At 48.4% G+C, this 16,367-nt stretch overlaps 1 protein-coding gene across 1 annotated transcript; it reads right to left on the reverse strand.

Moving 5' to 3' along the window:
- Positions 1-4,982: 4,982 nt before the first annotated feature.
- LOC119959315 (gastrula zinc finger protein XlCGF26.1-like) lies at positions 4,983-15,673 on the reverse strand. The gene is made up of 2 exons (XM_038787625.1): positions 15,587-15,673; positions 4,983-6,242 (listed from the first exon to the last, which is right to left on the reverse strand). Exons 1-2 carry the CDS (start codon positions 15,671-15,673, stop codon positions 4,983-4,985), a joined length of 1,347 nt encoding a protein of 448 aa, XP_038643553.1.
- Positions 15,674-16,367: the final 694 nt, after the last annotated feature.

Below are 16,367 nucleotides of genomic sequence, written 5' to 3' on the forward strand. Positions count from 1 at the left end.
CTGATCACCTGCATGAAGTTGTAAATGTAAATGTCTTCAAGTCAGTCAGTAAAGCTTTTCTTTAAAAAAACTCCTTTTTAAATTTACTGTCCAGAATTCTGCCTTTGATTTAATTGGTTAATAAAGTCTTGTCTGAACCAAAGCAAATTTATTAATTGGGGATGTCTGAAATCAATTAAGGATCAAAAAGCATCAATCTTCAATTTAAAACATGCACTTCTGTCGCGCCTCCCAGCATGTCCCAAAGTGTCGTCACTGTTCTAGGAAATGCAGCAGCCAATTTCCACAAAGCAACATGGCACAAACAGCAATGTGGCAATGTGCAGATGATCTGATTTTGGTGATGTTGATTTTTAAAAAAATACATTTTGTTAAGGTTTTGTAATTTTATAATAATAAGTGAGAACAGTAAACAATGCAAATCCACATAAAACATTGTGCATAAATCATCACCATCCCTAACAAGTCCCTCCTACCCTCAACAGAAAATAGCCTAACTATCCCCCTTTAAGTTTTGTGCCTCTGCTGACAGTTAATTTTCTCTAAAGAAGTCGACAAATGGCTGCCACCTCCTGATGAACCCTCGCGTTGACCCTCTGAGGGCAAACTTGATTTTTCAAGTCTGAGAAATCCAGCCATGCCGCTAACCCAGATCTCTGATTCCGGGGGCTTCAAGTCCCTCCACGCTAGCAATATCCGTCTCCGGGCTACCAGGGAGGCAAAGGCCAAGACATCAGCCTCTCTCGCCCCCTGGACTGCCGACACTCCAAAATCCTGCACCTCTGGGCTCAGCACCACCCGTGTTTTTAGGGCCGTGGACATGACATCTGCAAAACCCTGCCAGAATCCCCCAAGCTTCAGGCAGGCCCAGAACATATGGACATGACTTGCTGACCCCCCCCCCCCCACACCTCTCCTCTACCCCAAAAAACCTGCTCATCCAGGCCACCGGCATGTGTGCCCGGTGAACGGGGCAGCACGGTGGCACAGTGGTTAGAATCGCTGCCTCACGGCGCCAAAGTCCCAGGTTCAATCCCGGCTCTGGGTCACTGTCTGTGTGGAGTTTGCACATTATGCCTGTGTTTGCGTGAGTTTCGCCCCCACAACCCCAAGATGTGTAGACTAGGTGGATTGGCCACGCTAACATGCCCTTTAATTGGAAAAAATAAATTGGGTACTCTACATTTTTTTAAAAATGTCTGCGCTGTGAACGACCATAAATTGTATCAGGCTGAGCCTGGCACATGATGAGGATGTATTGACTCTGCTCAAGGCATCCGCCCACAGACCTGCCTCTATCCTTCCCAGAGCTCCTCTTCCCATTTGCCCTTTAGCTCCTCTATCTGAATTTCCCTCGACTCCATGAGTTCTTTGTAGATATCCAATACCTTTCCCTCTCCCACCTCTCATAACGTTTAAGAGCCTTCTGACATTGGCCGTAAGTTGACTGCCCTTCACAAACCCCGTCTGGTCTTCCCTTATCACCTCAGGGACACAGCCCTCTAGCCTTGAGGCCAATATTCTGGCCAACAGTTTGGCATCCACGTTCAATACGGAGATTGGCCTATATGACCCGCATAGCTCAGGGTCCATCACCCGCTTCAGGATCGAGGCCTGTGACATTGTTGGGGGAAGGGCACCCTGCTCCCTTGCCTCATTAAATACCCTCACCAGCAGCGGGCCCAGCATCTCCGAGAACTTCTTATAAAATTCCACTGGGTAGCCGTTCAGTCCCGGGGCCTTACCCGACTGCATGGCCTCCAGCCTTTCTGCTATTTCTTCAATTCCAATCAGGGCTCCCAATCCCTCCACCAGTCCTTCATCCACCTTCGGAACTTCAACTCACCCAGAAACTGCCTCACCTCTCTACCTCAGCTGGGGTTCTGACTCATATAGCCTGCAGTAAAACTCCTTAAACACCCCGCTCACCCCTGCTGGGTCCAAGACCGGGTTCCCACCTCTGTCCTTCACTCTTCTTATCTCCCTGGCCGCCTCCCTTTTCCTCAGCTCGTGCGCTAGCATCGTATTGGCCTTCTCACCGTACTCATATACCGCCCCCCCTCGCCTTCCTCAATTGCTCCACCGCCTTCCCTGCAGATAACAGCTCAAACTCCTATTGTAGCCCCTGCCGCTCCTTCAATAACCCCGCCTCCGGGGTCTCTGAATATGTCCTGTCCACCTGGAGTATTTCTCCAACAGCCTATCCCTCTCTGCTCGCTCCACCTTTTCCCTATGGGCCCATATCAACATTAACTCCCCCCCAACCACTGCCATCAGCACTTCCCAAACTGTTGCTGCTGAGACTTCCCCCGTGTTATTTATTTCCAAATAGTTCTGGATAGACTCCCTCACCCACCCGCACACCCCCTCATCCGCTAACAGTCCCACACCCAACCTCCATTGCGGGCGCTACCCTCTCCCTTACTCACCCGTAAATCCACCCAATGTGGGGCATGGTCCGACACAGCAATTGCCGAATATTCAATATCAACCGTCTCGCCAGTAAAGCCCTGCTCAGAATAAAACATTCGGTCCGGGAGTACGCTTTGTGCACATTGGAGAAAAAAGAAAACTCCTTCACTCTTGGCTGTCCGAACCTCCACGGGTCTACCACCCCCCACCCCATCTACTCCATGAACCCCTTCAAGTTCCTTCGCTACTGTTGGTACCCTCCCTGTCCTTGACCTCGACCGGTCCAACCTTGGGTCAATGACCGTAACTGAAGCCCCCCCCCCCATGATCAGCTTATGCAAATCTAGGTCTGGGATCTTACCCAACACCCTCATGAATTCCACACTGTCCCGGTTTGGTGCATATATATTCACAAGTACCACCAGCATCCCCTCAAGCTTCCCACTCACCATGATGAACTTTCCCCAACGTCCACCACTATTCTCCCTGCCTCAAATACCACCCGTTTGTTGATCAGGATCGCGACCCCGCTAGTCTTAAGAGTCCAGCACTGAAATGAAATACTTGGCTGACCCATCCCTTCCTCAATCTGGTCTGATCTATTGCTCTCAGGTGTGTCTCCTGTAACATTGCCACGTTCGCCTTCAATCCCTTCAAATGTGTGAACATGTGAGCCCTCTTAACCAGCCCATTCAGCCCTCTAATGTTCCAACAACTGATCACCCTTCTTAGGCCTGCCTCCAGCTCGCGTCCCTCACCTCCATTGGCCCGCCTTCGGGCATCCACTGTCCTCGACCTCCCCTTTTGTCTCTCAGCAACAGTTTCTCCTCTGTCAGCAGAGCAGCTCCCGCTTCCCCCTCCGCCCCACTATTAGCAGCACAAGAATCCCAACCCCCCTTAACAAACTTACCACCTGCTCACCACCCCCTCCCCCACTGCACTTCCGTGACGTGATTTAGCCCACCGAGCCTGGCAACCCACCCATGGCGCCAGACATCCTATCCCCCCCCCCCCCCCCCCCCCCCCGCTCGAACATACATACTCAAAACATCACAGTCCCCAATCAACATACAGTAGAAAAAAATCCCTCCACCATCTACCTACTGAAATAAAGTTAACTTACAAATCTAAGCAACGGCCTAAAAAACTGTTACACAGAGAGCACTGCATATACAGATCAAAACTAAGGAGACTTTAACAGAATCGATACCGCAATACCCTCCCCCAAGGTTCAATGCCCTCAAACCCCTGCCAGCCTTTTGTCTTTGATAAAGTCCATCGCTTCGTCCGGCGATTCAAGGTAAAGTTCTTGGCCCTCATACGTGACCCACAGATGCATTGGGTACAACAACCCAAACTTCACCCCCTGCTTGAAGAGGGCCGATTTTACCCTATTGAATCCAGCTCGTCTTTTGGCCAGTTTCATGCCCAGGTCCTGGTAGATGCGCAGCTCACAGTTCTCCCACTTGCAGCTCAGTGTCTGCTTTGCCCACAGCAAAATCCGCTCCTTATCCAGGAAGCGATGCATTCGCACCCGGATCACCCTCGGAGGTTCATATCGCTCGCGGCTTCCTCGCAAGCGCTCTATCTACTTCCAAGGGTCGACAAAACGCCCCATCTCCCATCAGCTTTCCCAGCATATTTCTCACACATGCCCTTGCGTCCGACCCTTCACTGCCCTCCAGGAGGCCGACAATCCTCAGGTTCTGTCTCTGGGACCTGTTCTCCAGGTCCTCCTGCAACTTTTTCTGGTGGTCCCTCATCAGCCCCACCTCCACCTCCAGCGCGGTTAAATGGTCCTCGTGCTCAGCCACCTTCTGGATCGCCGGTCCATGGGCTTCCAGCCCCTGTCCACCCAATCAATCCTTGCCTTAATTAGGTTGCCTTCATTTGCTTGGTGACGCTCTCCTGAATGAACTCCACCCGCAGTAACATTGACCACTGTGCCACCAAACCGGGATCCTGCGCCTCTGCCATGCTTTCCCGTGCTGCAGGTTCTACAGTCAGCTTCTCTGCTCAACTAATTCTTCTTTTACGACCATTTCTGGTCCACGGCTCCACATACTGGTGGGGGATTTCTCCTCACTGTCTCACTCTCCACCAATGTTTCTAATAGAATTCCGAAACAAATCGGGAGAAAAGGTCCGTCACGAGCGGGAGCTCCCAAATGCGCGACCTCCTACTCCATGGCCGCCACCAGAAGTCAAAAGGATGAAATTTAGAGACAGTTTGGTCCAGTGGGATCGTGGAAGGGAGGGAAGCAGCAGAGGCAGCTGATCGGATTGACTCAATCTCAGTCACAAAGAATCTCCACAGGCTCCTCACACTTCTTGTTGGAGGTGAAGATGGAAGAGACAGGGGAGAGCGAGAGTACTTCAAAAGGAACAAACTTGTGTCAGAGATATTAAAAAATTTCAACACTGCGTATTTAACATAATTCTAATTTATTTAACTTTCAGCCAGAATATTAGCCCCTGTAAATGGGCTGGAGTTTATTATCAGGAGAAAGAGACCCAAATGAACATGGTTCAGTCCTGAGTGTGAGTAACAGCAAAATCCAATCACTGTGGTTACTTGTGGCCTCGCTGGTGTTTCAGCAGGTGGGATAACAGAGTGAATCCCTTCCCACACTCGGAGCAGATCAATGGCCTCTCCCCGGTGTGAATTCGCTGATGTGCAGTGAGGCAAGATGATTGTCTGAACCCAGTCCCACAGTGAGAGCACCTGAACGGTCTCTCGTCAGTGTGAACACGTTGATGGCGCATCAATTCCCCAGAACTTTTATAGCTCTTCCCACAGTCTGGACATTGAAACGGTCTCTCCCCAGTGTGAACACGCTGGTGTTTCCGCAGTGTGGATGATTCAGTGAATCCCTTCCCACACGTGGAGCAGGTGAACGGCCTATCCCCTGTGTGAACTCGCTGGTGACTCAGCAGGTTGGATGACTGAGTGAATCCCTTCCCACACGTGGAGCAGGTGAACGGTCTTTCCCTAGTGTGAACTCGCTGGTGTTTCCGCAGTGTGGATGACTCAGTGAATCCCTTCCCACACGTGGAGCAGGTGAATGGTCTCACCCCAGTGTGAACTCGCTGGTGTTTCTGCAGTGTGGATGACTCAGTGAATCCCTTCTCACATGTGGAGCAGGTGAACGGTCTCTGCCCAGTGTGAACTCGCTGGTGACTCAGCAGGTGGGATGACTGAGTGAATCCCTTCCCACACGTGGAGCAAGTGAATGGCCTCTCCCCAGTGTGAACTCGCTGGTGCCTCAGCAGGTGGGATGACTCAGTGAATCCCTTCCCACACGTGGAGCAGGTGAACGGTCTCTCCCGAGTGTGAACTCGCTGGTGACTCAGCAGGTTGGATGACTCAGTGAATCCCTTCCCACACTCGATGCAGGTGAACAGTTTCTCCCCAGTGTGAACTCGCTGGTGTTTCCGCAGTGTGGATGACTGAGTGAATCCCTTCCCACAGGTGGAGCAGGTGAATGGTCTCTCCAGAGTGTGAACTCGCTGGTGACCCAGCAGGTTGGATGACTGAGTGAATCCCTTCCCACACGTGGAGCAGGTGAATGGTCTCTCCCCTGTGTGAATTCGCTGGTGACTCAGCAGGTTGGATGACTTAGCGAATCCCTTCCCACACGTGGAGCAGGTGAACGGTCTCTCCCCTGTGTGAACTTGCTGGTGACTGAGCAGGGCGGATGACTGAGTGAATCCCTCCCCACACGTGGAGCAGGTGAATGGTCTCTCCCCAGTGTGAACACGTCGATGAGTTTCCAGCTGGGATGGGGAAGTGAATCCTTTCCCACAGTCCGCACATTTCCACGGTTTCTCCTCAGTGTGACTGCATTTCTGTCTCATGGGGCCTGATGACGTGTACGGTTTCTCCCCACTGTGAACGATGCTTTTTCCTTCCATGTTCAATATCCGCTGATATTCAGGATATGATAAATTGAGGACTCTTGTCAGATCCTGATGTGATGCTTGGTTTGAGTTTCCGGACTTTGAAGCCTCCCCTTCGAAAACCCTGTGAAACTGATTTAAAACAGAAAATAGGGAGTGAGAGAGAACCCAGAAAAACACAAAGGCAGGTTGTGAAATTGAGCAGAATGAATCGGGTCATTTGTGGGGCTGGCACTGGGAAAAAGTGACCATGAAAACTGCTGGATTGTCACAAAAACACAACTGGCCTCTTTGGGAGGAGTGAGAAAGAGGTGAAGAGGGACTTTGTATATCTACAAGTCATATTAAAGAGAATAGTTGGCAAAGCAAATTCAATCTTGAGCTTCATAAACAGTAACCAAAGAGAAAATGCTGGAACATCTCAGCAGGTCTGGCAGCATCTCTAGGGAGAGAAAAGATCTCATGTTGACTCCAGAGGGGCTGGTTTAGCTCACTCATCTAAATCGCTGGCTTTTAAAGCAGACCAAGCAGGCCAGCAGCACGGTTCGATTCCCGTACCAGCCTCCCCGAACAGGCGCCGGAATGTGGCGACTAGGGGCTTTTCACAGTAACTTCATTGAAGCCTACTCGTGACAATAAAGCCATTTTCATTTCATTTTCATTTCATGGTCCTTTGTTAACTCTTTTCCTTCCCTACAGATGCTGCCAGACCTGCTGAGATGTTCCAGCATTTTCTCTTTGGCTTCAGATTCCAGCATCCGCAGTAATTTGCTTTTATTCATAAACAGTAATATTGATCCCAAAACTATGCTTCTGGTGGCACGGTGATTAGCACTGCTGCCTCACGGCGCCAGGGACTCGTGTTCAATTCCGGCCTTGGTGACTGTGTGGAGTTTGCACTTTCTCCCAGTGTCTGTGTGGGTTTCTAGCCAGTGCTCAGGTTTCCTCTAACAGTCTAAAGAAGGGAACGTTAGGTGGATTGGCCTTGATAAATTACCCCTTAGTGTCCAGGGATGTACAGGTTAGGTGGGGCTATGGGGGTCACAGGGACAGGGTAGGAATGTGGGCCCAAACAAGTGCCCTTTCAGAGGATCAGTGCAGACTTGATGGGCCGAATGGCCTCATTCTGCACCTTCGGAATTCTATGGTTCTATTTCTATTCTATGCATCTTTATAAAGCTCTGGTCACCACTCTTCAGGAAGGATGTGAAGGTTCTTGAGAAGGTGCTGAGGAGATTTACCAGTATGGTTCCAGCAAAGGAGGTTGAGGGGAGATTTGATTCTGGTCTAAAAGATTTTGCCAGATTTCCATCGGGTGGACAAAGAAATTCTTTCCATTCACTGATCGTACAAGCAGATACGTAGATAGGGTGGAATTAAGTTAATCTGTCAGGACACAGATTGAAAGTTTTGGGTAAAACCTGGATTGAACTATATCAGATCCTGAGGGGTCTTGACAGGGTGGATGCAGAGAGGATGTTTCCTCTTGTGGGAGAATCTGGAACAAGGGGTCACTGTTGCAAAATAAGGGGTCACCCATTTCAGATGGAGATGAGGATTTTTTATTCTCTTGAGGGTTGTAAGACTTTGGAACTCACGTCCTTAAAAGGCAGTGGAAGCAGAGTCATTGAATATTTTTAACGCAGAGCTGGATACATTCTTGATGGGCAAGGGGGTGAAAGGTCATCGGGGTAGGCAAGAATGTGGAGTTGAGGTTAGAATGAGATCAGCCGCAGTCTAATTGAATGCTGAGCAGGCTCGAGGGGCCGAGTGGCCTGATCCAAGTTTGTATGTAAAAGGTACAGGAGATATGAGGTGATATGAGATATATGTTTTTACACAGAGAGCGGCAATGACCTGAAACTTGCTGCCGAGGAGGGAGTTTGGAAATGGACACAATGAATCATTTGATTTCAAAAGGAAATTGGATTTGAGGGAAATAAACCTGCGAAGATACAGGGATAGAGCAGGAGAATGGCACTGACTGGATTGCTCCAGAGAGCTAGCATGGACTCAATGGGCCGAATGCCATTCTCTGTGCCATCATGTCTCTGAATCTTTTGTGTCATCTAGTTTTGTAATTTAACCCTGGGGGGGGGGGTTCAGATATCACTCAGGTAAATCTGTGCTACACTCCCTCCGAGGCCATTCTATCCTTCCTCAGGTTTGATGCCCAGAACTGAACACAGTTCTCCAGGTTTGGTCTAACCAGGGTTTGTGAATCTCGGGGCTTTTCCAGTCACACTGAGATCTGAAATCTTCCCTCACAGACAGAACAGACAAACCTTTTACCTTCCACACCCAGATGCTGCTGAAATTCAGGTTCTGATGAACCGAGTGATCTGTCAGATCGCGATGTGACATTTGGTTTGTGTTTCCCGTCTGTTAAACCTCCACTTCCAGTATCCTGTAAATTTACAGAAACCTCACTGTCAGTTTAGGATAGAAATTCACAACATTCTCTCTTCGCCAACTTTGATTAAATGTATTCCTGGAGGTTTGATCACATGACCTGCCCCTATCCTCCAGCCATTAATCGGTCAACACAGTAAATATAAATAATGTACCTCGGGGATTCACGGCCTAGACAGCAGGGAGCGGAGTTTGCGCAAATCCAGGCAGGAGGAGCTTCGGAACAGTAAACATAAATAACGTACCTCGGGGATTCACGGCCTAGACAGCAGGGAGAGGGGTTGGTGTGAACCCAGGCAGGAGGAGCTTCGGAACAGTGAATATAAATAACGTACCTCGGGGATTCATGGTCTAGACAGCAGGGAGAGGAGTTGGTGCAAATTCGGAACAATAAATATTGGCACCCAATTATTTTTCCAATTAAGGGGCAATTTAGCATGGACATCTTTGGGTTGTGGGGGCGAAACCCACGCAGACACAGGGAAAATGTGCAAACTCCTCATGGACAGTGACCCAGAGCCGGGATTTGAACCCGGGTCCTCAGCATCACAGGCAGCAATGCTATCCACTGTGCCACCATGCTGCCCCACAATAAATATAAATAACGTACCTCAGAGTAAAGCTGATTGGCTGGTTGGAAATCTGTTCTAAATTTGAGAAACTGGAGTAATTAACTAAGTAGGGAGTAACTCGGAGATCAGTAACTAGGAGATTAGTAACACGGAGATTGCTATTTGTATCTATATCAACGATTTGGATGAGAATGTACAAGGCATGATCAGTAAGTTTGCAGATGACAGTAAAATAGGTGGTATTGTAGACAGTGAGGAAGGTTGTCAAAAATTGCAGCAGGATCTTGTCAGCTGGGGAAGTAGGCTGAGAAATGGCAAATGTTGTTCAATACCATCATGGGCAGCGCGGTAGCATTGTGGATAGCACAATTGCTTCACAGCTCCAAGGTCCCAGGTTCGATTCCGGCTTGGGTCACTGTCTGTGCGGAGTCTGTACATCCTCCCCGTGTCTGCGTGGGTTTCCTCCGGGTGCTTCGGTTTCCTCCCACAGTCCAAAGATGTGCAGGTTAGGTGGATTGGCCATGATAAATTGCCCTTAGTGTCCAAAATTGCCCTTAGTGTTCGGTGGGGTTACTGTGTTATGGGGATAGGGTGGAGGTGTTGACCTTGGGTAGGGTGCTCTTTCCAAGAGCCGGTGCAGACTCGATGGGCTGAATGGCCTCCTTCTGCACTGTACATTCTATGATACTCTATGATAATACAGATAAGTGTGAGGAGTTGCATTTCAGAAAGTCAAATCCAGGCTCGGACTTTCACAGTGAATGGTAGGGCCTTAGGGTGTATCATGGAACAGAGGGATCTTGGAGTTCATGTGCACGGTTCTTTAAAGGTGGAGTCACAGATAGCTAGGGCAGCACGGTAGAATAGTGGTTACCACAGTTGCTTCACAGCTCCAGGGTCCCAGGTTCGATTCCCAGCTGGGTCACTGTCTGTGTGGAGTCTGCACATTCTCCCCGTGACTGCGTGTGTTCTCTGGTTTCCTCCCAGTCTAAAGATATGCAGGTTAGGTGGACTGGGCATGCTAAATTGCCCTTAGTGTCCAAAAAAAAGGTTAAGTGGGGGTTACTGGGATAGGGTGGATTAGTGGGTGGGGTGCTCTTTCTGAGGGCTATCCAGCTCTGGAAGACTCGATGGGCCGAATAACCTCCTTCTGCACTGCAAATTCTCTGATGAAGGCGGCTTTTGGCATGCTGGCCTTCATCAGTCAGGGCATTGAGTATACAAGTTGGGAAGTTATGTTGCAGTTGTACAGAACGTTGGTGAGGTCGCACCTGGAGTATCGTGTTCAGTTTTGGCTGCGTTGCTATCGGAAATATGTTATTAAACTGGAGAGAGCGCAGAAGAGATTTACAAGGATGTTGCCAGGACTCAAGAGACCGAGTGAAAGGGAGAGATTCGACAGACCAGGGCCTTTGTCTTTGGAGCGTAGGGGACTGAGGGGTGATCTTATAGAGGTGTATAAGATCATGAGAGGCATGGACAGGGTGAATGCACTCAGTCTTTTTCTCAGGGTTAGGGAGGCGGGAACTAAAGGGTTTAGGTTAAGACAGAAAAGAATTAATGGGAATCTGAGGAGCAATGGTTTTACACAGAGGATAGTACGGAATGAGCCGCCGGAGGAAGTAGTTGAGGCAGGGACATTGACAACATTGAAAAGGCATTTGGACAGATACATGGATAGGAAAGGTTCAGAGGGATGTGGGCCAAATACAGGCCAATGGGATTGGCTTAGATGAGCTTTTTGGTTGGCACGGACCAGTTTGGGCTGAAGGGCCCATCTCCATACCATAGATTCTATGAACCCCAAGTCTCTTTGGACACCCACTGTACTGAACCTCTTTCCGTTTAGAAAGTACTCAGTTCGATCCTTTTTCGGTTCAAAACAGATAACCTCTCACTTGGTAATAATGCCACAATCTTGCCCATTCACCTTGTCTGTCAGTCAATATCTTCTTGCAATTTAATGCAATCATCTATGCTGTCTATGATGCCACCAAACTTTGTATCATCAGCAACTCAGAGGGGCTGGTTTAGCACACTGGGCTAAATTGCTGGCTTTTAAAGCAGACCGAGGCAGGCCAGCAGCACGGTTCAATTCCCATACCAGCCTCCCTAAACAGGTGCCGGAATGTGGGGCTTTTCACAGTAACTTCATTTACTTGTGACAATAAGCGATTTTCATTTCATTCACAGTGCAGAAGAGGCCCTTCGGTCCATCAAATTTGCACCAACACATGATAAACCTGACCCACTTACCTAATCCCATTTGCCAGCACTTGGCTCATAGCCTTCAATGTTATGACGTGCCAGTCTTCATCCAGGTACTTTTTTAAAGAGAATGTGAGGCAACCCGTTTCTCTCACCCTCCGAAGGCAGTACATTCCAGACCGTCACCACCCTCTGGATAGAAATATTTTTCCTCACTACCTGTGTCAATAAATCTAATCCCCACTCTCTGCTGGTTAGCCAATCCTCTATCCAAGCTAATATATCATCTCTCAACCCCGTGGGATTTTATGTTGATTATTACCTTTTGTGTGACACCTGATCAAATGTATTCTGGGAGTCCAAATACATCTACAGGACCCCATTATCCACTTGGCTTGTTACATCTTCCAAGAACTGCAAGAAATGAATCAAACACAATCTACCCTTCGCAAAACCACGATGACTCTGATGGATTGCAGTTTGACTTTCCAAATGTCCAGATACTGCATCCTCAATAATGGATTCCAACAGTTTCCCAACAACAGACTTTAAACTAACTAGTTTCCTACTTTCTGCCTTTTTGACCTAATCCAGTGATATTGAAGATTTTCTCAGTGACCCTCAGTCACCATCATTGGGATTAACTTTAAATTCCAGATGTTATTAAATTAATGGATTGGAGCTCATGTCCCCAGAACATTTTCCTGTCTCTCTGGGTGACTAATGCAGTGTCATTGTCACTGGGTCAGTGTCTACCCCCCTGGTCTCGATGAGGTTGTTTGTGGAGAGAAGCCGGAAGTGACGGACAGTGAGAGTGGAGAATGTTCAGTGTTCGGCTCTGGGGATTTGTAAACCCCGCCCCCCAACACCGACCCCTCACAATACCCGGGCAATGATTGACGGCATCGCGCGACCAATAGTGGAGTCGGCGGGTTCGGGCGGACATGTCGGGAGTGACTGGTCCTCCAACCAATCGGAGTGAATCAGGGGCGGGACTGGGCAGAGTGAGGCATGCGCACTGTGATTAATGGCGACGCGAAAAAGGTTCTTTCTCGGATCTGCAATCAGTGACGGGAGGAATGGCGGGTCGGAGGGAGAGCTGGATCATGCGGGTTGATAGGCACGCTTCGTAAACATGTTATGTAAACCGAACACCTGACAAAATAAACCACCGGTACCTCGGGATCTGAGCAGAGGTTGCGCTTTGTTCCAGAAGAGACTATGCAGCCGCCATCTTTATTTGGTGCTCGCAACGCTACGCATGCGCCCTCGGCATCATTATTTGGATCAGTCGCGGTAGTGCGCACGCGCACCCACCATCTTTATTGGGGCATGAGCGGCAGAGCGCAGGCTCAGTCGCCATCATTGTTGGGGGCAACATTTTTTAAATGTGTCTTCCTGACAGACTGTTTCACTCTGAGTTACAAATTCTTATTTATGGGGCAGAATATATGTCGAGGGCAGTGACCATAATTTGAATTTATATTATGACTTGAACAGAATACAACTTTTAAGACTTTCAGAGAAACGTCACAAAATAACAATTGGCACTGAGCCACATGAGGAGATATTAGGTTTTAAGGAGAATCTTAATGGAGGAAATAGAGTCAGAGAGTTTTAAGGAGGAAATTCCAGAAATTGAGGCCTTGGCAACTCAGTAATGGTGGATATTAAAATCAGGAATTCTCAAGTGGCTGGAATTAAATGAGTGCAGAGATCTCAAAGGGGTGTGTGTGGAAGAGATTAGCGTGATCTGGATGATCACTGCCATGGAGGAAAAGAAGAATGAGAAATTAAAACTTTTTTGTGCCTTTTAAAAGGAAGCATTTGCAGATTAGTGGGACAGGGGCTGGTGTGAGTAAGCATATGGGTAGCAGAGTTTGGGATGGGATGGAGGGGATTGTTTAACGTTGGAGTCCGGCTGCGAGTGCGTTGGAATAATTTGGTTGAGACGTAACAGGAGAATGGATGATGGTTTCTGCGGCAGATGAACAGAGACTAAGGCGGAGTTGAGCTATGTTCCTGAGGTGGAAATCGGCAATCTTGGTGATGATGTGGATATGTGGTTAAGAGCTCATCTAGGGGTGAAACATTTGACAGGAATGGAATTGGTAACAAGGGAGTGAAGTTTGTAGAGGGGATGAAAGGGAATGGGTTCAGTCTTCTCAATATTTAAATGGAGGAAAGTTCTGCTCATCCAGCACTGGATGTCGGACAAGATCAGACTGTGTGTGGCTTGGAAAGGAACTTGCTGGTGGTGATGTTCACATACATCTGCTGTCCTGCTCCATCCAGGTGGTGGAGGTTAAGTGTTTTGGAGATTCTGTCAAATTGTGATTCAGTTGTTGGTTCATTGCTTCCTGTTACCCTCACTCCGTTCTCTCTCCCTTTCTGCACCAGCGGGTTCACACTGGGGAAAGGCCTTTCACCTGCCCCAATGGTGGGAAGGGATACATTCATCATTCATCCCAACTGCTGACACATCAGCAGATTCACAATGATGAGCGACCTTTTAAACGCGGGAAGTGCTTTAAAAGTTCCTGGGATCAGGTGTCCCATCAAAGAGTTCACACTGACGAGAAACCATTCAGCTGCTCCGACTGTGGGACTGGGTTCAGACGATCGTCTCCACTCACTCTACACCAGCGGATTCACACTGGGAAGAGGCCATTCACCTGCTCCCAGTGTGGAAAGGGATTCATTCACTCAGGCAACCTGCTGAGACACCAGTGGATTCACACTGGGGAAAGGCCTTTCACCTGCCGAGAATGGTTCAAGCTGGCACTTGGTACTCAGATTCCCCAGTACAGACACCCTTCACTTTAAAAATTACATTTCATTCAGACATAAGAGAAACCATCACCGGTTCCCCCACTGTCCGCCCCTTCCCCCCCCCCACCCCCACCACCACCACCACACATACACACACAAATACCCCGCAGGCCCAGAGGGACAGTGAGAGTCCAAAACATTGTTGTACAGTCTGATTGATATTTCATATGAGCCTTTTTCTGTTCCATAGAATCCCTTCAGTGCAGAACGAGGCCATTCGGCCCATCAAGTCTGCATGGACTCTCCAATACGGCACCCCACTCAGGACCACTCCTCCACCCTATCCCCTGAGGCCCACCTAACCTTTGGACACTCAAGAGGAAATCTTTTTAAATGGCCAATCCACCTCACCTGCGCTAACCATAGTCTTTGGACTGTGGGAGGGAACTGGAGCACCCGGAAGGAACCCACGCAGACACGGGGAGGAAGTGCAAACTCTACACAGTCACCCAAGGCCGGAATCAAACCCCCTCCCTCTGATCTCCAGTTAGCCCCTGTTTGAATGAAAAGAGCCCCAGTTTCTCTCATCCCTCCATGTAACTAAAGCCTCTCTTCCCTGGGATCATCTCAGTGAATCTCTTCCACACCCTCTCCATGGCCTTGACATTCTTCCTGGTGTAAGATCCCCAAAACCTGATCTAATATTCCAACTGCAGCCTAACCAATGATTTTTCCAGGTTTACATGACATCTGTCATTTTGTACTCCACACTTAGAATTATAAAACCTTGGATCCCATGTGTTTTTGAAAGACTTCATCAACTTGTCCTCCCACGTTTAAATATTTGTGTATCTGAACTACTTTTTGGGTTTGGGAGATATTAACATAACATGGCTGAAATTCATTGACATCCAATGTCTGATATAATGTGTGTTATGGGGGAGAGAAGTTTAGTCTGAGTTAGAAACTCAAGCAGGAGCTTCACTGCAGACAGGTCACCGTGGAAACGCTGATAAGACATTCCATTCCACAGAATCGACTCATTGGAAACTTTTATTGGATCGGGGAGAGGACAGAGTTTGTCTGTTATTAACCTCAACATAAACTTAAACCAGAGTGAATAATAGAACAGATTAAATTCTAACCTGTGATGTTTTCGCTACAGTAGTGGAATTATCAGAAATAATAGAATTAACAGGCAGGGTAGTTCAGGGAAAATGAGGAAATTACTGCAGAAACTTAACTGCTGGGAACCAAGAATGTGCCCTTGTAAATCACAGATTAGATAAATTCCTGCTGTCTTTTCCTCACTTGCTGCATGAACTGTGTTCCGTACAGGCCACCAAACCTCAGGAAAGATATATTGCACTTGGCAACAGTCCAGTACAGATTGACCATGATGAAGTGAGGCTGATGAACTGAGTGAGTCCCTTCCCACACACGGAGAACATTAACGGTCGCTCCTCAGTGTGAACAGGTCGATGAATCTCCCGGTCTGATTAAATCTATTCCACAATCCCCAGATTTCCAAGGTTTCTTCCAGCGTGACTACATATCGTTCGAAAGGTCAGACCATCGGCTAAAACGTCATCCACATTCCGAACATGGGAGCTGTTTCTCCCACATTGAACAGGGTCTTTGAACAACGAACAATACAGCACAGGAACAGGCCCTTCGGCCCTCCAACCCTGTACTGGTCATGATACCAATCGTTGCCAAAACCCTCAGCACTTCCTTGTGCCGTATCCCTCTATACCCATCCTATCCATGTGTTTGTCAAGATGCCTTTTGAACGCCGTTAACGTATCTGCTTCCACAACCTCCCCTGGCAATGCATTCCAGGCACGCACCACCCTCTGCATAAAAAAAACCTGCCACGCACATCTCCTCTAAACTTTGCCCCAAGGACCTTAAATCTATGCCCCCGGGTGACTGACCCCCTCACCCTAGGAAAGAGTGTCTGCCCATCCACTCTATCCATGCCCCTCATAATCTTGTCGACCTCTATCAGGTCATCCCTCAACCTCTGTCTTTCTCATGAAAACAATCCAAGTCTATTCAGCCTCTCCACATACCTAACACAATCCAGACT

Source organism: Scyliorhinus canicula, unplaced genomic scaffold, assembly GCF_902713615.1.
Source record: "Scyliorhinus canicula unplaced genomic scaffold, sScyCan1.1, whole genome shotgun sequence".
NCBI lineage: Eukaryota > Metazoa > Chordata > Chondrichthyes > Carcharhiniformes > Scyliorhinidae > Scyliorhinus > Scyliorhinus canicula.

Bases quoted from the DNA above. Each gene is read 5' to 3' on its own strand.
- LOC119959315 (XM_038787625.1), bottom strand. From the start codon at position 15,673: ATGGTCAATCTGTACTGGACTGTTGCCAAGTGCAATATATCTTTCCTG. The intron at 6,243-15,586 runs GTGAGGAAAAGA...AGTCACACTGAG, and splicing joins GAACACAGTTCATGCAGCAA to GAGAAACCGTGGAAATGTGC.